Consider the following 27369-nt stretch of genomic DNA (forward strand, 5'->3'; position numbering starts at 1 on the left):
TTTTTGTTGACCTTTGTCCATGGAAGGTCCCTGCAAAATTTCATTGAAATTGGTTCAGGGGTTTTGGAGAAGAAGTCGAAAATGTAAATTGTTTACGGACGCACGACGGACGACGGACGACGACGGACAAAAGGCGATCGCAATAGGTCACTTGAGACTTTGTCTCAGGTGACCTAAAAACTCAACCTGGAGGGTCCTTATCAGCCAGACAACCAATGGGTAGTCATGTGGACCAGTAAGAAGCGCACCCACCTTTAGCCAAGACAGACAGGGGTTGATTCCCCAATTGGCCATGGAGGTACATGTATGGGGTCACCTCCCCGATCACATGGGTTTCCTACAGGTACTCTGATTTCCTCCCACATGAATGACCCCAAGCACTCTAACATCCGGGCCAACAAGGCTGATTTATGTTGTAAAATAGTTTTAAAAAGTTTATATTCATATTTTCTATCTACATCCTGTAACTTACAGTATGATCCAGTCTGAAGCTTGTCACACACTCCAGGGTCTTCTTATCCCACACACGAATAGCGTTTTCTTCAACAAACTCGGCAAGAGACAGGAAGTAAGGGCTCTTGTCATGGGAAACCAATTTGGCTGCAACTCTGTGTCCTTCCAATCTCTTTATCAACTCACCTTGGGTAAAAACCAGAAACATTAGATACAGTAATTTGTAGTGTTGATCGCAAGATTGTGAAACAGAATTAATTTTGTTTATAACTCATTCTTGGATGCTTGCACCATAATCTCTAAGGTTTCACGTATATGGTTAAATGCTGTGAAATCAGATATTTATGTCGGGGCCAAATTTCGTGGTTTTTTGACAAAACACCATTTCATTGGTACATGAATTTGTGGATTACGAGCACCCACTCAAACAGAGAATGGCTTTATATCAAACTGGTAATTACTTTGCGGACCAATGAATTTATGGACGCAGAATGCCATGAAATCAATGAAATTAAAAAACCCACGAATATTAGTGATTCACAGTATGTGTTCTTTAAATGACATAACATACTTCATATACCACCATATAAAGGATGAGTTCTTCATCTCAAAGATGATATTTCACAATTTGAAAATATATTTCCAGGTTTCAGATTAACTCTGTCAGAAACTCTTTTAATATGAATTAAAAAAACAATATTAACAGATTGGGCTGTTTATGTTGATTTTGCCCAAAACTCTTTTTATCAATGGATAATTGGTAGGTTTTACCCAGGTAACCATGGGGACTATTGATGGATGATTGGTAGGTTTTACTCAGGTAACCATGGGGACTATCAATGGATAATTGGTAGGTTTTACCCAGGTAACCTTGGGGACTATCAATGGTTTATTGGTAGGTTTTACCCAGGTAACCATGGGGACTATCAATGGTTAATTGGTAGGTTTTACCCAGGTAACCATGAGGACTATCAATGAATAATTGGTCTGTTTTACCCAGGTAATAATGGGGACTATCAATGGATAATTGGTCTTTTTTACCCAGGTAACCATGAGGACTATCAATGATTAATTGGTAGGTTTTACCCAGGTAACCAAGGGGACTATCAATGGACAATTGGTAGGTTTTACCCAGGTAACCATGGGGACTATCAATGGATAATTGGTAGGTTTTACCCAGGTAACCAAGGGGACTATCAAATTTTAATTGGTAGGTTTTACCCAGGTAACCATGGGGACTATCAATGGATAATTGGTAGGGTTTACCCAGGTAACCAAGGGGACTATCAAATGTTAATTGGTAGGTTTTACCCAGGTAACCATGGGGACTATCAATGGATAATTGGTAGGTTTTACCCAGGTAACCTTGGGGACTATCAATGGTTTATTGGTAGGTTTTACCCAGGTAACCATGGGGACTATCAATGGTTAATTGGTAGGTTTTACCCAGGTAACCATGAGGACTATCAATGAATAATTGGTCTGTTTTACCCAGGTAATAATGGGGACTATCAATGGATAATTGGTCTTTTTTACCCAGGTAACCATGAGGACTATCAATGATTAATTGGTAGGTTTTACCCAGGTAACCAAGGGGACTATCAATGGACAATTGGTAGGTTTTACCCAGGTAACCATGGGGACTATCAATGGATAATTGGTTGGTTTTACCCAGGTAACCATGGGGACTATCAATGGTTAATTGGAAGGTTTTACCCAGGTAACCATGGGGACTATCAATGAATAATTGGTAGGTTTTTACCCAGGTAACCATGGGACTATCAATGGATAAATCTAATGTCTGATTATAAGTGTGGTCTACCAATCGAGTAACAGGCTAACCAGCTAACCGCTGACAACCCTAACTTATAGGTAAGATAATCATATCAAGACAAACTAATGCTGCAAAAACCTGTCATTTAAACATTCACAGGTTATGATAGATATACAAAGTTTCATTAAAATTGGTGCAGTACTTTCCGAGGTGTTGTGCAATAAATATGATATATACATGTACAAACAGACAGATGCAAGGGAGTATAGACTAACAGAATATCTCATCCCCAAGGGGTGAGATAGGGGAATCTCAACCCAAGGGGGAAGATTCTTAAGTTGCCAAACACGAGGCTTTACTTAAGCATCTTTCCCCGAGGGTTGAGATTCCCCTTTCTCACCCGCAAGGGGGCGAATGATTCTTTTTCTCTTACCCTGTTCACCCATTGTGTATCATATACAAGATGTAATGTTAACGTCACAGGCTAAATTCAGGGTTGACGTGACGTTGATGGATTGAGGTGATGTCATTGTATTGTTGAAGTGATGTCATACCATTGTTATGAATAGGGGAATCCGCCCCGTCTCAACCCAAGGGTGAGACAAGGAATTCTCTTACCCTGGACAGGTGTATCCGCATTTTTACCGGTGTGAGATTTCCTTTTCTCACCCTAGGGTTGAGACGGGGGGGATTCCCCTATTCCTAACAATGGCATTACGTCACTTTAACAATACAATGACGTCACGTCAACAATCCATCAACGTCACGTCAACCCTGAATTTAGCATGTAACATTATCATTACATTGTGCATATGATACACAATGAAAGAACAGGGTAAGAGAAAAAGAATCATTCACCCCCTTGTGGGTGAGATCGTGGAATCTCAACCCTCGGGGAAAAATTCTTTAGTTGCCAAACACTCGGCAAAGCCTCGTGTTTGGCAACTTAAGAATCCTCCCCCTCGGGTTGAGATTCTCCTATCTCACCCCCAAGGGGGTGAAAGATTCTATTAATCTCACGCCAGTAAAAGTGCGGATACACCTGTCCAGGGTAAGAGAAAATCTGATGCCAGTATATCCCTCCAGTCTTTGTTGCGGAAGTATAACGAGACACATTACATTTGAATTGACATATTATAGCATAAAATAATATAAAAAACAATGTGATTTTTATGTTAAATTACCGGTTTTAAGATTCCAGACTCGGATAATAAAGTCATCACTTGAGGTAACCAGCCTGTCATCGTCCAGTAACATGGAGTTGTCCACACTGACCTCCAAACCTATCCTGTTCTGCTGGGTATGATACTTCATAAAATATTCCTTGTCCAATAACCAACGTGAAGTAAATTCCTCTGGAAAAAAAGGCATCCAAGTTTATATAACCTACCACTCTTTCTTTTCAAAGAGGTCACACCTAGATGCTCTACAATTACAGCAAAATCTGTCTCTGTATTTATAGACAGGGGGTCTAACAGGTTGTTTTTATTGTTTAATCAAATCCATCACATTTACAAAGTTTTTTGTAAGCATTCACATACCCTTCTTGAGATCATATATAGCAATACAGGTCACTGATACGGTGTCGTTTTTCTTCTTTGGATTAGGGACTTCCTGCTCAGTCTGTAAAGCCAGGATGGAACCATCTGATGGGATGAACCCTGCCCAGAACATCTTATCATCTGCTGTCAGTAACTTGTCTTTGATGACATGCACACATACGTTCTTCTGGAGGTCAAAGACAGCGATAGGACCATCTTCTATGCGACACACACATAGGTTACACTTGCTGACCTGAAGTCGACATGATACATGCAATCAGAGAATGCAAGAAAAACAATAATTAAATACGAAGTCAATTTAATTACGTTTATGATGAGAGTTCAGGGTTTTATTCAGAACTATTTATATGCTGAAGGACTTCTTATCGTTTGCCTTACTTTTCCTTTACAAATACGACCGGTTCAACGATGTCAATGTATGTATACATGTCACGTGACCAAAAGTACCGTTACTGCAGAAAGTTTTCTAAAGGCCAAAGGTAAGAAGTACAATACAAACTTTGTTAACATTTATCAATTCGTGCTGTGGTATTACTGGTTGTTATTTGACTATTGGACTAATACTTAATATATAGCTTTGCTGTATGTCTGGGTATTGAACAGCACATCGTAAAGATAAGGACACCATACTTTCTCCTGTAAGGAAAGTTTTCAGTACCAGAAAAGATTCACACAGTTTAGATTTCACTCATTTCCTGAATAAGTTTCGACATTTAATATACAAATTATTTACCTGGTTACAATATTTCAAAGCCCAATTATCATCTTTATACCAATTACATTGAACAAAGGACTGAGTAATGGTTGAGCCTTTTTCAACCCCAAATCCATCAAAATTCATAACAATTAATTGAACTCTCAAATAAGTTTTTTTTTTTTATGAATTAAATACTTTTCAGATACTATTTTAAATGCATTTCTTTGTGTCTTCACTATTTGTTTCCATGGTAACCAGTTGACATTCGCTTTACACATTTTCACATCCCAGTTGATTGTCTCGATGGACCTGATGGAGCATATTTTTTTTGTTCCCCCGTTGTTTTCCCCGAGATAAATCATGTTTCCCTTGGGCTCCGCCCTCCGGTCACATGATTTATCTCAGGTAAACAACTCTTCAGGTCTCCCTCACATAAGTGCAATTAGTGTATAATGAAATCTTTACCTTCCAAACAAAGATAAATCACTAAAATCATCAGATGGAGAGTGAAATTTCTAAGGCAGACACAAGACAAAGGTCTATAAGTACCCAGCATTAGTCAGACACATGATTAAGGTCTATGAGTACTCACCATTAGTCAGACACATGATAAAGGTCTATGAGTACCCACCACTAGTTAGACACATGATTAAGGTCTATAAGTACCCAGCATTAGTCAGACACATGATTAGGGTCTATGAGTACCCACCATTAGTTAGACACATGATTCAGGTCTATGAGTACCCACCATTAGGTATACACATGATTAAGGTCTATGATTACCCACCATTAGTCAGACACATGATTAGGGTCTATGAGTACCCACCATTAGGTATACACATGATTAAGGTCTATGATTACCCACCATTAGTCAGACACATGATAAAGGTCTATGAGTACCCACCATTAGGTATACACATGATTAAGGTCTATGAGTAACCACCATTAGTTAGACACATGATTAAGGTCTATAAGTACCCAGCATTAATCAGACCCATGATTAAGGTCTATGAGTACCCAACATTAGTTAGACACATGATTAAGGTCTATGAGTACCCACCATTAGTCAGACACATGATTAAGGTCTATGAGTACCCACCGTTAGTGTCGAATTGTCAAATCGCTGTGGCAGTTCTCTAACATCAGGCGGGGGGTAGAGGATTGCTTTGGTTTTTCCCGTTTTACTTTCATAAGTCTTCAAGCCTTTCTGACCTCTTGTCATGGTTAACACCTCTGCAAAGGAATAAAATATAATTCTATAATATTAAAATAGTTTGAAGTACAATGTAGCGAAAATATATGTACCTAAATTATATCTAATCATGGATCAAATACCCAGGTATGTTTTAATCGCATACCTTTTCCATCCTTGATGATTTCCAATGCATTGCAGTATTTGCACACCTTGCCCTGGAATACGTGTGTCACCGTCATCGTGAGCATGTTGATCGTCTTTAGTTTCCTGTTGTTGTTAAGCATCAGTAGTTCCTTATCACCAAGGCTTTTCATGGTCCTCGGCAGGTCCGGCTATGTAACAGACCAACCAAATACAGTGTAGTCAAATATATATTATAATTCAAAATTATTTAATGCATCGCATTTCAATTTATTTTTTGGAACAGGTAGGTGACATTATCAGAACCTCCAATGGCTGGCCAGAAAACAGGCATGTTACATCGTCATTAGAAAAAGTTTTTTGAAGATTTGACCTTTGTGGCTCTGAATATATATGGGTCAAGTTATTTTAATTAGGAAAAAATTGAAAGTCCTTCTTACCAGCAAGCTACAGGACAAATAATATTTTAAGCATCCTGGTTCATAAGTTGAAGTTGTATGTAGAATTTGATTAAGTTCATACAACCTTGAAAACAGGTTAAGGTGATTTGTTTAAATACAAAATTGATAGCCCTTCATCCCAGCAAGGCCAGTAAACACTAGCTTTCTATACTCAAGGATGCACCGTTCATTAGAAGAAGTTGTTTGAGATTTTAACAAATTTCATATAACCCTTAAAATAGGTTAAGGTCATCTGTCAATCATCCATACTCCAGGCTGCACACTTCTTTAAAAGTTGTTTGAGATTTTGAAGCAGTTCATCCTTTTATCCTTGAACAAGTTAAGGTCATTTGTTTCAACAAAATTCACAGCCCTTCTTCCAAGACAGCAAAAGGCCAATCATTCACTCCCTAGTCTGCTTGGTTCATTTTACAGACAGTTAATTGTTTGAAGATTTTGACACAATTCACCACTCTCACCTTGAATAGGTTATGTTCACTTGTTTCAACAAAATAAATTTGCAATCCTTCATTTTAGCTCACATAAAGGTCAATCATCCATATTCTAGGCTGCACAATTCTTACGAAGAAGTTTATTGAAGAAAATATTTAACACAAAATGGATACCTGACACAAGCATAGTCTAGCTCTTGGAAAATGCATCTTTGATCATGATAATTAAGCTGCGAGTATTTGAATTATTAATATTTAGAAACTAGTAATTAAGAGCATATTGCTGGAACCTTGAACTGACCATGGTTGCCCTGCGGATGACCTTCTTGGTGGCAAGGTCGTACACCAACAGGGATCCAGCATTAGTCTCCTTGTCCTTCCGGACTATAAGGATGATGTAGCGTGGATTGGGCAGTAGACAGAAATGCCTGGCAAGTAAAATCACATTGAATTGTTTGAGTTTTGGGGACAACAAAGCATTTTATCAATGAAGCTTAGTTGGTGTTTTTCATTCAAAGTTAAAAGCCTTTTTTCTCAATAATAAATAAAATAATAAAGAGATGAGTTTTTCTGCACAAAGGTCATGGAAAATAATTCCAACTCTTAGGTTTATAGTGAGATAGAATTTTTGAAATATAAGTGTAAAAACACTGTAAAAGTGGAAATTTTCACAAGTGTGGAAATATTTGCGCTGTGACGCTTCAATGTGATCATGACGAGGAAACGTTCATCAGCTGACAATCAGGTTCTACACAATATTATCTATATAATCTATAAAATCTATAAAAATATATATATTCGCTTGTAGATTTTTTTGCTGTAATTTTACTCAACACAAAAAGCGCATTAGTATCTCTACGCAATGAAAATTTCCACTTTTACAGTGTTGCAATTTAAATTCAAAAAGAAATGCCAACAGTTCACTTTGTGATTTTAGCTATGAGATATTGAGCACATGTCTTTCATCATTGAACACCTACATCACTTTGAATCCTAGAGAGGAGCTCTCTGTCTGTGGTTTCTCTGGTTTCGTGACGTCCCAGATTCTAACTGCCGTGTCTTCGGCTATGGTGGCCAGCATCTTCCAGGATTGGCAAATGACACCATTAACAGTGGAGGGATGGGAGAGAATTCCTTTCCTCTCTTCGCTGTTGAGGTCATACACCACGATTTCGGTATCTTGTTTGAAATACAGTTTGTTTCCGTCAGGAGCAAATCGATACGTGTCACAAAAGTCATTTTCATTCCCTGAAATAGCACACATCAATGTCAGACAATTATAAGGAAGAAAACAAATCTGCAAGTCAAACATATCATGTGGTTTGTGTTTTGAATCGTGAGGTTCTTGCTTATTGCTTTCCCATATGTTGTTTGCCTTAAGGATCCCTATCCCACTGCTGTGTTTTTTTCTATATAGAGTAAGCTTCCTCTAAATTGTGTTTTGATATAACTGCAGCTCAGTTTGGCCATTGACCAAATAGCTCAATTGGTTTTTGCAATAGTGCAATAATCTGAAGTTTGGGGTTTGATTATCCCTGTCTAGCCTCGATATATTTTGTTCACACTCAGAAAATTTCATCTTTACTATTTCTCATAAAAGTCTCACAATATATGGTTTCCTAATCATGTTTATTAAAGCTTTACTCCTGCCAGAGAAAACAGTTTCCAATAATTGGTTACAGTTTTTGACAGTGATACTGGGATCCTTAATTCAATTTCACTCTATCATAATGTGATGAGATATAGTGTTACGTAAATTATCAACTAAGGTAATGACATATTGTAATAATATAATAATAATAATATACAGCATTTGATATAGCGCCCTATCAAGCTAACATAAGCCATTCTAAAGTACTTCACAGTACATAGATATACAATTAATACAATTAACATATACATTAATTTTTGAGGAATTCGTAAGAGCTGCCTTATCAGGTGCTAACTACTAGTCCTATGCCACCTGGCTAATATCTCCCTATGTGTGTATGCCTGCGTGTGTGCTGGAGATGTAATGTGTGTCTGTTTGTAGTGGGACTGTGCTTCCAACGGCATCTTTTATAGTGCCACCTCACTTGAATGCTACATCACATATACCGCAACATCCACCCCAGACCAATTTATACTCCACCTGGGTTGTTGGAGTTGTGTGGGGGTGGAGAAAACACTTAATTTGTGTTGTGTATATTGGTTAAATATTTAGAAGACCATTGAGGTGATATGAATAACTAGCTATTGCGCTGCGTGAATTACTGTACCTTTTGTTAAATATTTAATAAACTGATGTCAATGAAATGAAAACTATTTTTTTTAAGTTTAAAGTTTTGAGTTTCAACATTACAATGATTTTTCACCGAAAAAATTTAAAGGTCATGACGTCTGTGTCACTTAAAAGAACACCAATCAAATTTGTTGCTATAATCTTGGATATCTCCATTTATCTCAAGTAAAGTTTGGTTCCATTACAGCTTTTTCCATGTACAAGTTATCTTAACTTAAATGTATCGAATGACCTTATACAGTTGAAGTTGTACAAAAGACCATCCTCAGCAAACCCCAGTGGTCACTTAATACAGGTTCCTTTCACAATGAAATCACTAAAATAGGGATAAGTAAAAGTGGTATTTATAACAAAGGTTGTCACGCAATGGAGGTGGTCACATGAACAGGTTTAACTGTATCTTATTTCATTTTTTTTCTAATTTTGAGTGACTCATTCACTCAGATAATACTCTCCACGTCTTCAATGATAAAAGTCAACACCTTTACTTTAGAAACTTTCAAACCTCTGACCTTGTCAACCTCTGTCATTGACCATTTATGACCCTGAACCTCTGACCTGGTCAAGCTAAATCACTGACCTTTGATGACCCTGAATCCCTGACGTGGTCAAGCTGAATCACTGACCTTTGATGACTGTCAGAACCCCTGACCTGGTCAAGCTGAACAACTGACCTTTGATGACTGTCAGAACCCCTGACCTGGTCAAGCTGAACAACTGACCTTTGATGACTGTGAACCCCTGACCCGGTCAAGATGAATTGCTGACCTTTGATGACTGTGAACCCCGGACCTGGTCAAGTTGAACTGCTGACCTTTGATGACTGTGAACCCCTGACCTGGTCAAGCTGAACTGCTGACCTCTGATGACTGTGAACCCCTGACATGGTCAAGCTGAACCTCTGACATTTGATGACCCTAAAACCCTGACATGGTCAAGCCGAACTGCTGACCTTTGATGACTGAGAACCCCTGACATGGTCAAGCTGAACTGCTGCCCTCTGATGACTGTGAACCCCTGACCAGGTCAAGCTGAATCACTGACCTTTGATGACCCTGACCCCCTGCCCTAGTCAAGCTGAACCTCTGACATTTGATGACCCTAAAACACTGCAATGGTCAAGCCGAACTGCTGACCTTTGATGACTGTGACCCCCTGACATGGTCAAGCTGAACTGCTGCCCTCTGATGACTGTGAACCCCTGACCTGGTCAAGCTGAATCACTGACCTTTGATGACCCTGATCTTCTGCAGTGTCTCTATGTTGTAGAAGTGCAGGTCGTTGTCCATGCAGTTAGAAACGACAAAACTTTTCTGATCCGGAGTGATGGCTACGGCATCCACATTTTTGTCGTCTGCTTCATCATCGTCGGGCGGCGGAGGTTCAAATATCATCACCCAATCAGTCATCTTTCCTTCCTCTAAGTTCACCACTAGCACACTGTACAAGCTGTCATCCACAAGCAGAATATACTTCTCACTTCCTATAAAAAAAATACACTCACTTCTTTTAATATTATTACCTCATATACCCATTTGCCAGTTTGACAAGATGCCCAAAGGACCTGTATTGCTCACCTGTTTCAACCTGAACTAGACAAGATCTAAAGATATGCTTCCACTACCTTGTGACATTAATCTCATCTCAGATTTATTACTGATCTATATAATTTAATTAGCAATGCTTGGTAGAGGCTAAATAGAACCATTTGAATGACATTTGGTTAAAAGTGATGTAGATAAATTGAGAATAGGGAAAACATGTTTGGTAATTAAAACAAGAGGAGCATTAAGCTTCAGTAAGAATCGTCAGTTTGGAAATAAATAACATCAAAGTTTTACTTTATAAACAATGAATGTATTAAATGTGTCGCAAAGTTTCAAGACATAGCTTGACAAAGGATTCACTCGGTCTTGAAACGCTGCTTGTACACAAACGATGTACATACTAAACATGTCGCAACGTTTCAAGACATATAATAGCTTGACGAAGGGACAAGTCGGTCTTGAATGTTGCGACACAATTAATACGAACATTGTTTGTGTATAAAGTAAAACTTTGATACAGGTGGAAAACAAATTTTGTTGGGGAGGGAGAGAGTTATAATCTCTGTTTATATAACATTGTATTCTTTGGTGATGTTCACAAAATATAGTTGAAATCTGATCAGCTGTTAAGAAATAGCCTTGTTTTTATAAAGTGCTACTCCACAGCATAACGTTATATGATAAGCTAACTTGACCCTTTGGCCCCGTGGAGCTGTAACTGTAACATGTGTTTTATGAAGATAAAGGACTATACATAGTTTGGGCCTTTTTTGGCCCCAAAGTCCATCGAAATTAAAAATCTTCAATAGAACTTTCAAATGACTGTTTGCTTTAATTTTGAATACTTCTCCGGTAATATCATGTAAACATTTATTTGTATTTTCAATTATAGCTGCCATGGTAACCACTTCATATTTGCATAAATTAATGAAATTTGAAAATTGCAGTCAATTTTGACAGGTTTTCACCTAGTTTTTCTCTTAGCTACCATAGAGTGCACTCTTGATCAAACTTTATATTTCTCCTAATTATAACAGGTGCATACAAATTATCCTTTGATACGCTCTATAGTTTCCAGGAAATAAATTATGTAAAATATGACATTATTCACTGAATATTCATTTTTTTTTAAATTAAAGAAACAGTCGTTTGAAAGTTCATTTAAAGGTTTAGAATTTTGATGCATTTTGGGGCCAAAACATGCCCAAACCATACATAGTCCTGTACTTATGGATGATATGTACACTTATACAGAACAGGTAGTTCTTGATTAAATAATTTCGCTCGAAATGTTTTAATTAACTCATTCACCCCTAAATATTTAAACTGGACTTTGCTTTGATTTGGTAAGGTTCAGATGTGACTTCAGGGGTGAATGGGTTAAGGAAGATGAAAAAGTCAGTAACACACATCACAGACAGAGTGTGAAGAAATTTATTTAAAATCAACTGAGAAGTACATTTGTAGTAGGAAGAGCTAGGATTAGTGATAAAGATAGTGCCGTCGCTGGGCCTCGAACCTGCGACTCTTGGCTCCCCAGCCCGATGCTCTACCGCTGAGCTTAAGGCAAATTCCCTACAGCTGATGCTTGTAAGGCAACATAACTAATCCACATCTTTTACTCATTTGTATACATTATAAATTTGTATGGTTTTCACACTTTAAATAAACAGTCAATCAAATTTGATAAATATATACAATTACCAGCTATAGCATTATGATTATTAGATGCAAAATCTCTCATTGGTCTAGACTTCTGTAACAGAGTCACCTCTGTCTTTTTCCCAGTATAGGCGTCGAAGACAGAACCGACCTTGCCCTTGAAGACGGCCACGAGACTGCGGTCCTTGCCCGCTGCTGTGTATGCCCCTGAGGAGTAGTTGAAAGTGTAAGCCACCTCCCCAGTGAGCTGGATGGCCCTCAGGTTTTTAGAGTACTCCACCAGCATCAGTGTATCGTTGGCTATGAATGTGACGTAATCTGGAATTTCTCCTAACTTATTGAACGTTTTGATCAAAGTTCCATCCTCCACATTCCATAACTTCACGCTCTGTTCATCATCATCTGCACCTGTATACATTAAAATCAACATGTCTTTGTAAGAACTACTAAAATAATTCATGTCCCACTCATAGCTGTCAAACCTCCCTCATTTTGATCAAAATTTACCAATCTCTCTCATTCAACCAAACTCAAACAAACTCAAAATCTACATCCTGTGGTCAAATGATCTCACTTTAGACCTATTTACTGTAGGGTGTGTGTAATGATCATAACAGGTGTGTCTGAATCAAATGAATGCTTTTTGGACTTAGTTTGATTCATAAAAAGAGAAAGATAAATTGAGCGAAGCAGAAAGTTTCAGTCACATTTTCACGCACTTTCTCCCTCCACAGTGCTTTTTCATGTACACGTTGTGACGTTATAATAATTTAATATCCAGGGTTAAAATCCTCGTCTAGCCATGCTGAATTTTTACACACAGAACACTGCTGATGATTACTGTTTGTTTATTTCATCTCTGTAAGTTATTTTTAGAAAAGTCCCGAAACATATGATTTTCTTTCCAGAAATGATTTATCGAAGCTTCAAAAAGCTGGAAAAAAATTGTTTCTAATGAATTATAAGTTACTGCTTTTTAATAGTCAGGTACGGGGATATCTAAAAGCAAACTGATTTCTCCTTGGTAAAATAGAGAAATAAGATGATATTCTATCAATTTATTATATTATGATTAAAAAAACATATTTTAATGTTGAAGTATTATATACTCCTGAATTTCGAACTTTGAACTTACGCTTTCCTATTTAGTGGCTTGTGTACCTACAGGTAACAATGGTTTTTCCATCCTTTGTCATGTCCAGTCCCATTACTGCAGCTGTATGTTCTTGGAGCATGTAGACCATCTGACCACCAGGTTTGACCAATATGTCCTTGTCTGGCACCAAGTAGGGGGACGGGTATTTCTGGCATTGCAGACAAAATTTGACCAGTTCTGGATTCTGCGATAAAAAAAGAGAGCAGAAAATGAGGTTTTTTTTCATTATATCCTTTATTTTTGAAATGTAACTAGCAAAAACATTGAAGTCCCTAGTAATTTTACCTATATGTTCTGAGTTAGCTGTAATGGGAAAAGGTGATAACTTTCACCTACATGTACCTGTTCCCCGGCAATCCATACGATGATCTGACAAAGTTACCTACCTGTTCCCCTGCCAGCCGTATGAGGATCTGTTAATGTTACCTACCTGCATGTCCCCTGCCAGCTGTATGAGGATCTGATAATGTTACCTACCTGTTCCCCAGCAAGCCATATGAGGATCTGATAATGTTACCTACTTGTCCCCTGCCAGCCGTATGAGGGCCTGATAATGTTACCTACCTGTCCCCTGCCAGCTGTATAAGGATCTGATAATGTTACCTACCTGCATGTCCCCTGCCAGCTGTATGAGGATCTGATAATGTTACCTACCTGTTCCCCAGCCAGCCATATGAGGATCTGATAATGTTACCTGCATGTCCCCTACCAGCTGTATGAGGATCTGATAATGTTACCTACTTGTCCCCTGCCAGCTGTATGGAGGATCTGATAATGTTACCTACCTGTTCCCTAGATAGCCATATGAGGATCTGATAATGTTACCTACCTGTCCCCTGCCAGCCGTATGAGGGCCTGATAATGTTACGTACCTGTTCCCCAGCCAGCCGTATGAGGAACTGATAATGTTACCTACCTGTCCCCTGCCAGCCGTATGAGGATCTGACAAAGTTACCTACCTGCTCCCTGTCAGCTGTATGAGGATCTGATAATGTTACCTACCTGTTCCCAGGATGTCAGCTGTATGAGGATCTGATAATGTTACCTACCTGTCTCCTGCCAGCCGTATGAGGATCTGACAAAGTTACCTACCTGTTCCCTGTCAGCTGTATGAGGATCTGATAATGTTACCTACCTGTTCCCTGTCAGCTGTATTAGGATCTGATAATGTTCCCTATCTGTTCCCAGGATGTCAGCTGTATGAGGATCTGATAATGTTACCTACCTGTCCCCTGCCAGCCGTATGAGGATCTGACAAAGTTACCTACCTGTTCCCTGTCAGCTGTATGAGGATCTGATAATGTTACCACCTGTTCCCTGTCAGCTGTATAAGGATCTGATTATGTTCCCTACCTGTTCCCAGGATGTCAGCTGTATGAGGATCTGATAATGTTACATGCATGTCCCCTACCAGCTGTATGAGGATCTGATAATGTTACCTACCTGTTCCCTGTCAGCTGTATAAGGATCTGATAATATTCCCTACCTGTTCCCCAGCTAACCGTATGAGGAACTGTGGTGCCATTTGGAAGGGATCATAGTTGAGGGCCTTATAATGTTACCTACCTGTTCCCCAGCTAGCTGTATGAGGAACTGTGATGCCAGTTGGAAGGGATCGTAGATGAGGGCCTAATAATGTTACCTACCTGTTCCCCAGCTAGCTATGAGGAACTGTGGTGTCTGTAGGAAGGGTTAGTAGATGAGGGCCTGATAGTGTTACCTATCTGTTCCCCAGCTAGCCAAATGAGGAACTGTGGTGCCTGTAGGAAGGGATCATAGATGAGAGCCTGATAATGTTACCTACCTGTTCCCCAGCTAGCTATGAGGAACTGTGGTGCCTGAAGGAGGCGATCATAGGTCAGGGCCTGATAATGTTACCTACCTGTTCCCCAGCTAGCTATGAGGAACTGTGGTGCCTGTAGGAAGGGTTAGTAGATGGGGGCCTGATAATGTTACCGACCTGTTCCCCAGCTAGCCGTATGAGGAACTGTGGTGCCTGTAGGAAGGGATCGTAGATGAGAGCCTGATAATGTTACGTACCTGTTCCCCAGCTAGCTATGAGGAACTGTGGTGCCTGAAGGAGGCGATCATAGATGAGGGCCTGATAATGTTACCTACCTGTTCCCCAGCTAGCTGTATGAGGAACTGTGGTGCCGTAGGAAGGGTTAGTAGATGAGGGCCTGATAATGTTACCTACCTGTTCCCCAGCTAGCCGTATGAGGAACTGTGGTGCCAGTTGGAAGGGATCGTAGATGAGGGCCTGATAATGTTACGTACCTGTTCCCCAGCTAGCCGTATGAGGAACTGTGATGCCAGTTGGAAGGGATCGTAGATGAGGGCCTGCTGTGACAGCTGCACACAATCATGTAACATCTCTATGGTATAGTCCTGGGGCAGCTCTTTCTTGGCTTCCTGGAAGTCATACACTACATTCCTGTACAGACACAAAACAAGTCGTATCATGACCAAAGATCATTCTTTTTGTTAATCAGCACAGTAAGTTTTTCGGACATTTAAGAGTCAAATGGGTGTTCATGTCAGCATGGAGACCCATCATTACCATATTCACATCAGCCTTGTAAAATACCAGCAACTTTTCGATCAACTGAATTGGCTAGGGAGAGTTTCTCTTTAGCTTATTTATGGTAGAGTGCCATACTATAGTAAACCAGGGGTCATGAGTTTTGACCCCTTGTGAAGCACTAAAAAAATAATTTCAATTGGTTCAAAATATTTAAACAGTTCTCCGATTGGTTGTACTGACCTGACTGAGGTGGCCACTAGTTTTGCCAGGAGGAAGTGGAAGTTGGCCAGGCATTCAATCTTTACTTCCTCTAGGTGACCGGCCATAATTCGATGGAACGGAAGGTTGTTGAGCTTGCGAACATTGTACGTATTGCCGTATTTCATTGGCTGTGCTGCCACATGGCGATCTTCCAATCCTGGTTTTCCTGATCTGTCTGTGTAGGACTTCTTGTTCCCTAGGATCAGAAAAGTTAAGTTGCATAATCAAAGTCACATGAAAGCTGTAGCACTAGATGACTTTAGACAGTAAACACAAACGATTTTTTGTACAAAGCAGGAATTCAATAAAAAGGCCTCCCTAATCCCAATGTTTTACTAATGATACACACTAAAAAATGCATGTGATCATCAACCTAACATCAATACTATACTTAAACATGATTCTCGTTATGCTCAGACAGGACTGGGCTCAGTCTATTACTTATAGTCTAAATGGCTTTGTTCCTATTGTAGACTGACCTTGACCTTACCTTATTGTACATTTGTATAGGAAAAAAACATCAACTAACGACCGACTAGGAAACTACCTGCTTTCACTGTTCACAGGATTTTTCAAGTTTATTTTAAAAGGACAACATCTTGACGTCACAATGTATACAACAAGACTGGTTGACAAACAAGTGCAAATGTTTTACTGTACTAAACTATACCTACCACCACTCCATGAGTAGATAATGTGAATAACCTTGACCTTTACAATATTTTGACCTCTAGTACTGACCTTTGCTCCATGTTCCACTGAAGAACTCTGCCAGCCCTGAGTGAAGATGCCGGATGATCTTTTCGCCACAGTAACGTGACCTTGCAGCCTCTATGAACTGTCTGTGGTACCAGTACATGACTCGCACACCATCTGCTCCCCTCTCCACTGTAACAGAGATTTTATATGCGTTTACGAAGTGATAATTGTAGCATTTTAACTCTGCAAGATCACCAATGTTTTCCTCGTATATGCCTATAGGTACCTAATATATATACTGTTGCTGACCTTAACTCATTCCAACCAGAAGACTAAGGGCAGTGAGGTAAAATACTCATTTATACTCTATACTCTAGACTTCAGACAGGGCAAGCTTGTTGGACCAAACTGAACATAAATAACCAAACACATGATTGAATTGAAATTGGCTGTGTTTTTTGTATAAATGACAATTGAAAAAAATTCCAAAACTGTATAAACCAATATGGAACATATACATAAAATATAGTTTGGCCCTAGGTGGGGACAAAACCGCCACCTGGATAATAAGTTACAGGTTAGTACAACAATACTAATGGAGGATGATGGTGAGGAGGCGGGTCAAAAAAGATTGCACTAACAAACACAAGACTGCACTTGACCACTGTCCATCTGTAAGATTGTAGGTGATGTCTGCAGCTGCTGTAGTAAGTTGATGCTGCATAATAGGTTTTTATAACCAAATTAATGTGAGTGACCTTTTCACCTCTTTAACCCCAACACCCTCCACTGTTCACAAACATTGTGTAGGGACTATTTGTATATTGTACACATAAACTCAAGGGAATAATTCTCATAATAAATAACAGCATGTATACAATTTATTAAAATTGTGTTTTCATTGTTTAATATTACCTATATATTCCTGCAGATCAGTTCTCAGTCGCACCAGGAGGAGAGGGGGGAGTCGTCGCATTGGAGGGGTCCAGTACACATACACATCATTCAGAACAATATCATCACATGAAAGGATGTCTTCTAGCTCTGACTCAGAGAGACCACTTGTTGCTGAAAGTAAATGAAAATATTGTATCAATTCATAGCCAGAAAACTCAGTTCAATCAGTCATTAAATTAGATAAGTCATTTTCATGTTTTTTAAAATGGTCGTTATAGTGAACTTTATGAAAACGGTGAAAGCAGCATATGTCAAAATAATGACTAGTTTGTGCTGTTTGTATGGAAACAGTTGATTACGATGTTTCTTACGCTAGCTTTGACAGGTTAGACAAAAATATAGTGCTATGCATGTGCTACCATAGGAAAGCCTGGAGTCTGGCAAATTGAACATAACCTGTTCCCTTTAGTTTGAATATATCCTACCTGGTGTTTCATAATGAAAACTCAAACAAAAGCACATAAAATATAATTACTAATCTATAAATCAGATATACAGCCTAAAATGAACGTATTTTAACAGTTGCACTCCCAAGTGCGGCACTATACCGTCTTAATTTATACACATACACAAACATATAGCTATGTTTTCTTAAAATGTGATTTAATCCTATTATATATCAATTTTAGCACTGGATTTAAATTAGTGCTTAAGATGTTATGCAAAACCCCCCCACAAAATTGAGACCTGCTGATGATAGCTCGAGGTGTTCTAAAAATGAACTTACCAGTGGTTAAGTAGCCAAGAGCATGAGCAACAAAGATTTCGCCATGCCTGACCTCGAGTCGGGAGTACAACATATTGATGCTGTCTCTAACAGTAGACTCTAGCCTAGTCTGGTCCGGGGGGGAAAAAGAATTCCACTTGCAGGCCTCGTCAAAAGAAAGTTTTAGGAACAGCGGAATCGGGCATTGGTCAAACGATTTGGTCACTGTATTACGCTGTTCACTGGTCAGTGTGCGTTTGTTAGATTTCAACCAGCTGTCCAAGATATTGTTGACGTCTTTCTTCTCCAGGACAGGGACAGGTACAAACTGACTAGGGTTTTTGAGTTTTTGCTGAAACATGAAACAAATATATTATTTTTAATTGAAATCGATATAAACTTTATCTATTTTACAACAATTATGAAACAATTTTTTCTAAGTTATAGTAATGACTGTTGCTACCTGAATGGAAGTGTGCAGAAGATCTTAATGTGGGAAGAAAGTGGAATACACAGAAACACTAACATGACCAGGCAGGTGACCCATTGCCTGTTCATGTTAAATTGGGGAGTCAAACCCTGGTGAAAGTGGAGTGTGCTACCGAATGCATAAGCCAAGCACTTAATGTCAATTGATAGTATTGCTCAGCTTACCTTAATGAAAGATAACTCACAAGAACTGTTTCCAATGTTTTTATTCTATATCTCAGAAATGTAAACTGTATGTATAATCACCTTGAAACTATACTCTATCATAAGTGCAAGACAGACAATGTATATTTAGTTTCATTTAAAATTTAATGATGACCTTGACCTTACTACTTTAACTGATAACACTGAATACATTTTGGTATTTTATGACCTACAGTGACCTTACAATTTAGATAGTATTTCAAGTAACAAACTGAATCTTAAAGGTAGCTTTATATGATCTATGCTACCCTGGTAAAATACTAGCCGCTTCCTACCCACTCGGCTAGAGAGATTTTCTCTTTAGCTCATTCTGTAGAGCGTAAAACTAGTATGCCAGAGGTCCTGGGTTCGACTCCTAGCGAAGGAATTGAAAAAATAATGACCTCTGTTACATTGGCATCCACGTAGGGATCCAGAAGATTTGACAAAATTACTCAACGATACTTGCAAAGGAATCGCTATGACCCCTGGAAAACTTGTGACGAGTTCTTTCCTGGAGGGGGAGTATGTCACCCTGGTAAGATACTAGCCGCTTCCTACCGACTCGACTAGAGAGAATTTCTCTTTAGCTCATTCGGTAGAGCGTAAGACTAGTAAGCCAGATGTCCGAGGGTCGACTCCTAGCGGAGGCATTTAAAACATAATGACCACTGTTATGTTTACTTTGAATTAATATTAAAATGAATATCCTTTAGCTCTGGGAGGCTCAGATTTGAAACAAACTTATATCAAAGTTTGTTGATTTAGCCTTAATTTTCAACAATCACATGACATAAATTTAACATAAAGTCTATATTAAGATTGACCAGTACCTGTACTTTTGGGCCTTTTGGAGCCATTTATACCACAACCTTGACATTGGGTCTAAATTTAGACATGACCTACCAATAGTTTTGTGAAGCAATATGAATATACAACCTTGACATTGGGTCTGTATTGGACATGACCTACCAATATGAATACAACCTTGACATTGGGTCTGTATTAGGCATGGGTTGACCAACCTGTAGTTATGACAAGTGTTATTAACACAAACCTCACATCAGATCTATATCTAAACTGGCCTATATGTATTTTTGGGAAGTGCTTATAACACATCCTTGACATTGGGTCTATATTTAGATTGACGTAACTGAAGTTTTCAGAAGCACTTTTAACACAACCTTGAGGTCAGGTCTATGTTAAGACTGACATACCTGAAGTTTTAGGAAGCACTATTAAGGCAACCGTAAGGCCAGGTCTATATTTAGATTGATTTAATTACCTGTAGTTTTGGAAAGCACTCATATACGTCATCCTCCAGGGTGGATACCACAATCTTGACGCTGTTATTTAAGACTGTGGGCAGCCATTGCAGACTGCGTGCGTTGTTAGTGGGATCAAGTTGATCCAAGGAGTCGAGCATGAGGACTAGAGGTCTGCTGGGTTTGGCATGGCGAAGTGCAAACTGAAGCTCCTTCATCAGGTCAGTCAGATCCTGTAAATGATAAGTTTTAAGACAGGAATTATATTATTATCATTTTTATCCTGCAATAAGCCCAGGTGGCCAACACATAATCACTGACATGATCCCTGACTGACAGTAGGGGATAGGCTTATTACAGTACAATGAAAAAACACCTGGGTTGGCATTTCTTATCCTAACTGCAATATATATTGGTACAGGCTCATTACCAAGCATGGGCTTATTGTCGGATAAATATTGTACATGTCCCATTTGATGCAGAATTCTGTACACAATTTTTAAAACATTTTACATAAAACTTCATTAAGGAAGCCAAAAGATTGTTTATAGCATTATTCAATTCAACAATAAAAATTATATATATATATTCTAATATTACCTAGAAAGAATCGAAAAAGGGCTGAATTCTCAATTCAGTATGTACATTAATTTGTATATATATGTATACAGGGTGGTTATAATTGTACAATACCATTCAAGTGACATTAATTCCTTTACAATGTATAAATTATAATTCCCAAAAAGAATTATGATTTTGTGTAAAGCTCTTCATATTAAAGTTAATAATACATCGGTCACACACCAAAACATACAATTTTATATGATGTCCTTAAATAACTTCAACACACACGGAATATAGAAGGAAAGAAGACAGAAGTTTTGTGACAGCTGATTGAGGAGAGAAGTGCATGGTTTATTCTGGAGAGTATCCATGGTGAATCACCTTCATTTTGAGAGAGGCTATATTTTATATAGTTTACAATATGTTCCAAAATTAAAATATTTCTTGTGCGAGACAAATTTCGGTTACCATAGAGAAATTTTTCAACCTTGAAATTGTTGAACAGTGTTCCTTGTCTGTGATATGTATTTTGAGAAGACGCGCTGTCCCATTGGTATAGATATGTAATAGATCAATGCATTGATAATGCATAAATAATAACTCAGAAAGATTTAGCACCAAGACAATTAAAGCTGTGTGTGAAGTACTTAGGCTCCGCAGTATTGACACCAGTAACAATAGACATGTGATTTAAATCTCGGCTGCGATTTCTGATCATGATCAACAACTAGAAACAAGCAGTGAAGAACATCAGAAAACATACAAATTAGTGGCATTAATTTCTGAAATGATAACACTGGGAAATGAAATAACAGACAGGGTCAAAGTATTGACCCCTGCAGTACACCAATATAAATTATGATAATTTATGCTTTGATAGCTGTCACTGTATTATAATTCTCCACTGGCTTCAATCCTCAATAAGGTTGCTCTCAAACCATGACATTAACTCATTCACCCCTTAAGTTTTATAATGAACTATTCCAACCTTTGAATTGGAAGAGTTCAAATGTTTCTTCAGGGGTGAATGAGTTAAAACATTTCCAGATATACCTGACACTGACTTGTTCTTAGTCAAATACTGTAAACATACATGTTTTAGGGGTAGTTTTATTTTAGCGCTTTTTGCACTTATATTATTACACTAAAATATTGCACCAATTGAAGTTCTTGTATATTGTTTTCAATTGATAATTTTTGGGTGCACCAATATTCATGTGCTAATCATTAAAATTTGATAAAGCACTGCAATTCTAAGTCAGCTAAAATAGGTATGTTAACAGTAATTGACCTCTGTGCCACTCCTTTGTTTTAATTCAAACAACAGACCCCTGTGCTACTCTTTTGTTTTAATTCAAACAACAGACCCCTGTGCCACTCTTTTGTTTTAATTCAAACAACAGACCCCTGTGCCACACTTTTGTTTTAATTCAAACAACAGACCCCTGTGCCACTCTTTTGTGTTAATTCAAACAACAGACCCCTGTGTCACTCTTTTCTTTTAATTCAAACAACAGACCCCTGTGCCACACTTTTCTTTTAATTCAAACAACAGACCCCTGTGCCACACTCTGTCTTAACATCAGCTTTACAATTAAGCTGTCACAAAATAAAACCGAACCTTGTCACTGTCAACAACCTGGAAAAAACATTTAGGTAATTCAGATAGAAACAGAACAGTTGTTGATCTCCCAGAATGATCTAAAGCTTGTGGAGAAAATCATTCAAATATTTATATAAATACATTTACACATTCTTTAAGTACCTTCAGTTGCTATGCAACTGAAATTGTTCCTAAAATTCATGTACAGTTAAGTTATTCATGTTCCGACTGCTATCCTGGTTATTTTGTCCACATTATGTCATCAATACTTCAAGGTCCTTTTTCATTTGAATAATTTGGCAGGAATATTGTCTATTTCCTTAACTATTAACTCAAACAAGAGTTTGTCAACAATAACTGCAGACAGAATATAATTTGAACATTAATCGATGTTGTATAATACTTGAGAAAACAAAACGTCCCACCTCAACAGTTATCTGACCCACCTTCCTCTGATAATGTTATGTGTATCAAGATGACAAAACATGTGTTCTCTAACAAAGTATAACAAATTTAGTTCTTGGTCGCGGTGTGACTCTGTCTTACCTCTGGTACGTCAATGTGGTAGCCATAGATGATGTTTATCTGTTGTATAATACTCATCAGTAGACTATTGATGTTAGAACTGTCAGGGGTCGTACCTAAAAATCTACAACACAAACCATAAAATTCATCTTATTTCAGCTGAGATATATATTTATGGTTACAAGAAAGCAGTGATACTATATATGTAAATGTAAACTTCATTTATTTTACAACAATTATGAAATAAGTTATTGCAACTTATATAAATTACTCTTGTTGGCCCGGATGTTAGTGGGGGGGTGTCTTAATGTGGGAGGAAACTGGAATACCTGGAGAAAAGCCATGTGGTCGGATAGGTGACCCAATACCTTTCACGTCCGACTGGGGAATCGCATCCTGGCCGCCTTGGTGAAAGGCAAGTGCGCTATCCACTGCACCACCCGACCACCCAGTACTGTATATGGTGAGGGTAAGGCCAAGTTTATGACCCGGGGACTAAGTCCTAAGAGGTTGGGCCAATACTGATAGTATGAAAGTATTCATCTCTTTATGCTTTGCAAATGCATATGGTTATAATGTGATAACCCAAGGACTAAGTCAGCAAGTAGACCAAGGTGAAATCCTGGTAGCTTTATTGCATTTGTCTCTTCATATCTAGCAAATGCTTTTCTAGAGGAAATTTCAACTGTTTCCATGTTATAACCCTTGGACTAAGTTCCCATTGGTGGGGCTGGACCTCAGAGTCAATCCTGGTAGCATGGATGTATTTGACTCTTCAAGCCCACTATGTGTGTATGCAGTTACATGGTAGGAAACAGTGATTTGAAAGTTCAAAAGGTTTTTAATTTTGATGGATTTGGGGGCCAAAAAAAAGAATTAATTATACCTAGTCCAGCGGAAAAAAAACTTTTCCTGTAATGAAGGAATATATCAACTGTATACTCACCGGATGACCACTACAGGCTCTGTGTTGTTCATCCAGCTAGGAACTAGTTTGGCAGCCATAGCCATGATGGAAGTTTTACCACAACCAGACATTCCATGAATGACCAAAGGCTTCTGGTTGGCAGTTGTCAGGTATGTCTTGATTTTCTGTGGTTTAATAAAATCACTTAAAAATTCAGTGGGATTATTTGCTGTATATTTTTGTGTTTTTTATTTCATTTATTTCATTTATTTCAATGGATATAATGGTACTGGTTATGATAATTTTATTGAGCTTCAGCAAACAATATTCAGATGTGTAAAAGTTATGCCATTAGCTCAGACAGTGAAAGTGGTTTAACCTTTGACCCGTTCTCCTTTGATCGTTAGAAAGCATTGACTCATTCAGAACCTATGACCCCAATAATAATTTAAATGATTTTACATTCAATTCTTTCCAGTGACCTTGACCTAATCCTCATTAGAAACCTTCCAGTCATGAGTCATCAATGATTTGACCTTTGAACCCTTGATGCTACCTTGACCTTTTGGGTACAAACTTGAAAGTTGTTTAACATTCATATTAATATTATTATTATATAACCAATGATTGTTTTAGCAAATGTTGTTATCATTCTATAACACACATTGCTATTGATGACAAACTTAATACATAACGGTGGGCTTTAAGTTAAGTTTGTTAGCAATAGAAATGTGTGTTATAGGACCATAACAATATTTGCTAAATTATTTATTATTTATATTTACATTTTGATAGAGTAGTTATGCTTTATTTAGTTCTTTCAAACAGTTCTTTGATCAGCAAATCAAATGTTGACAGCAATGAGATTGAAGACGTCACACTAAAGATTGATGACGTTACAAGAGCAAATGTTGTTATAGTCTCACAACAACACTTGCCTTCTCAATGCATTGCAATGGAAGGATGCAGAGCAAATGTAAATATATTCAGCAGGTCAGAAGTTGTAGATTGGATGAGCAGATGCAGAAATATTCCAGTTCCTCTATTTAACAGGTAAGGGACTCATAAGGTAAGAAATACATCTAAAATCATGTGTTTTCTGTACATACATCAAGAGTAGTCTCCCTTCCATGGAAGGTAGCACACTTTTGCTGACAGAAGCGGATATGCTGTAGACATTCGGTGAAGAGGGGGTCAGTGTTTGAGGATGCCTCGCGCTCCTTTATACTGGCTGTGATCATGCCTGTGACAGCCTTCACAAAATCATCGGAAAGCTTCCTAAGGTACTTCTTGTGTTCTGTCACTTCAGGGTTAATACCTGTAGCAATCATATTATATGCATGTTCATTTTAATATCTGATTATATATAATTAGGTATAGAAATAATAACGATTCATAAAATAGAATTGAATAAGGACTAAAACTAAAGAATGTATCATAATTTTGAACTGTTGCATAATTTAAAAAAAAAATCACTGTAAAAGACAACAAATTTTGTCATACTGCAAAGAAAAATGACGCACGGAGATTGGTCGAATTGCCAAGGTACCTGAAGCTATGTTAGTATCCTTGCCGGGGTACATAAGAGCATGCGCGCCTGTTGTAAGGGAGATAACTCACAGATTCGAATCGAACACACCGGAGAACGGTCGCCTACTAATGTCAACAATGAACATAATGGCGAAACGGTTTGCAAGCCACACGGAGAGTGAAATTGAGACAAAACGGGCGTCACTTATACCTACAAACACAAAGAAAAGTAACACAATTCAGCAAGCAAAACCTTCAGAGCATACTTAAGCGAAAAGGAGCAAGACACAGATTCTGAGGACTTCTCGAAGCCAAGATTAGACGAGGCATTGGGCCATTTTTATCTCGATGCAAGGAAACAGGATGGGAGTCTTTACAAGACGAGAACGCTTGAACATTGCTTTGCAGTATGACAAATTCGTTATACAGGTCTTTGGCAGGGTACATGGTCTCATGTTCGCTGTCAGGACCTTATGTACCCTTCGCCTTCGGCTCAGGGTACATAAGGTCCTGACAGCGAACATGAGACCATGTACCCTGCCAAAGACCTGTATAACTAATAATATTCAGGATAGTTTAAGATGCTATAAATTAAAGCGGAGAGGAAAAATACTCCACAAGCACCAAATTGTCAAATTAGCAAATAAATCTCTTTTATCACATAACTCCAGGATTCTTTGTTATATAGAAAATGTAGTAGTCCTATTTATGTCATTTGTAAGTAATTGTAAGATGTTCTGAAGACAGACATGGTGTTTTTTGTTATAGATCAAAGGTAATTTAATTTAAATCCATATCAGTTACATACAGTGGCGGATTTGTGACATTTCGTTTTTTGTCTTTTTGCCCCAAAAGCATGAGAATTATAGCAAGCCTTAATTCTCATTCTTTCATCTTTTTGCACTGAAAGGCGAGATTTCGAAACTTTTCGTTATCTATCTTTCGTTTTGTTGCCACGAAAAGACAAATCCACAAGAATGGAAAGTTAAGAATTAAGAAGAAACAACGAAATGGCACAATTAAATCAGCCACCATCATAAGTTACAGATGTAAATGTGATATGGCATGGCCATCTCTTTCCCTTTTAGAGATGTTAGCTGTTAACCAGATTCAAATACAATTTCATAACAATTTGAAGAAAAATGTGATGTTAACATTGAAATATAAATTTCACATTAAATTTCATTATAAATAATCAGTAATGATATAGGTTATTGAATTATTGAACAGATGCTTCTGTTTTTCTTGTAGACTAAACCACACAATAACAGAGGTGTGAGTGTTATGTCAGAGGTTCAATAAATTTTAACACAAAATCAGAAAAATAAGAATATTAGACGATCACACACAAGGAATGTCAAGTTTATGTTGGACACATCAACTTAATGCCATAGTTCTAATACATGTACCATCTTTTTCAGCTGCTCCTGAAATAGGAAATTGCTGTAGCATGATTTATCAATACATACTATCATAGTTATGGGGTTAGATAATTCTTTAAATATTTTTCATCTCACAGATTAGATATCCTAGATAAGCTGTGGTTCAAAAGAACAGAAATGTTTAGGTCAGGGTTAATTAAAGGAGGAAACTTTGGAACATTCTGCATGCATTATAGGAAATGTAATGTTGTTTTTTTACCGTTAAAATATTTCAAACAGCACAAAATAAACAGATACATTTTTTTTCGTGATATAAATCACACAGAAATCTGAAAGAAAAGGCTTCTAATCCAGGGAGGAGAAACAGAGGATTGCATGCAGTAATATCCATATCCCAGCATGCCTCATTCACAT

At 38.0% G+C, this 27369-nt stretch overlaps 1 protein-coding gene across 3 annotated transcripts in view; it reads right to left on the reverse strand.

Annotated features, from left to right (window-relative positions):
* The window catches only part of LOC110464356 (NACHT and WD repeat domain-containing protein 2-like), a 61179-nt gene that overhangs the window by 2704 nt on the left and 31106 nt on the right, over positions 1 to 27369 (reverse strand). For all 3 annotated transcript variants that reach the window (XM_021519541.1, XM_021519538.1, XM_021519540.1), the window contains 19 exons: positions 25153 to 25361; positions 24083 to 24228; positions 23158 to 23260; positions 20465 to 20677; positions 18529 to 18859; positions 17760 to 17912; positions 16887 to 17033; positions 16125 to 16341; positions 15638 to 15794; positions 13370 to 13544; positions 12247 to 12612; positions 10224 to 10478; positions 7695 to 7962; positions 7016 to 7142; positions 5845 to 6013; positions 5586 to 5719; positions 3769 to 4021; positions 3412 to 3582; positions 473 to 639 (listed from right to left, as the gene is read on the reverse strand). In XM_021519541.1, the coding sequence (XP_021375216.1) occupies positions 473 to 639; positions 3412 to 3582; positions 3769 to 4021; positions 5586 to 5719; positions 5845 to 6013; positions 7016 to 7142; positions 7695 to 7962; positions 10224 to 10478; positions 12247 to 12612; positions 13370 to 13544; positions 15638 to 15794; positions 16125 to 16341; positions 16887 to 17033; positions 17760 to 17912; positions 18529 to 18859; positions 20465 to 20677; positions 23158 to 23260; positions 24083 to 24228; positions 25153 to 25361 (3761 nt within the window). The remainder of the gene's footprint in view (positions 1 to 472; positions 640 to 3411; positions 3583 to 3768; positions 4022 to 5585; positions 5720 to 5844; positions 6014 to 7015; positions 7143 to 7694; positions 7963 to 10223; positions 10479 to 12246; positions 12613 to 13369; positions 13545 to 15637; positions 15795 to 16124; positions 16342 to 16886; positions 17034 to 17759; positions 17913 to 18528; positions 18860 to 20464; positions 20678 to 23157; positions 23261 to 24082; positions 24229 to 25152; positions 25362 to 27369) is intronic.

This window comes from Mizuhopecten yessoensis, unplaced genomic scaffold (genome assembly GCF_002113885.1).
Source record: "Mizuhopecten yessoensis strain PY_sf001 unplaced genomic scaffold, ASM211388v2 scaffold10985, whole genome shotgun sequence".
NCBI classification, from domain to species: Eukaryota; Metazoa; Mollusca; class Bivalvia; order Pectinida; family Pectinidae; genus Mizuhopecten; species Mizuhopecten yessoensis.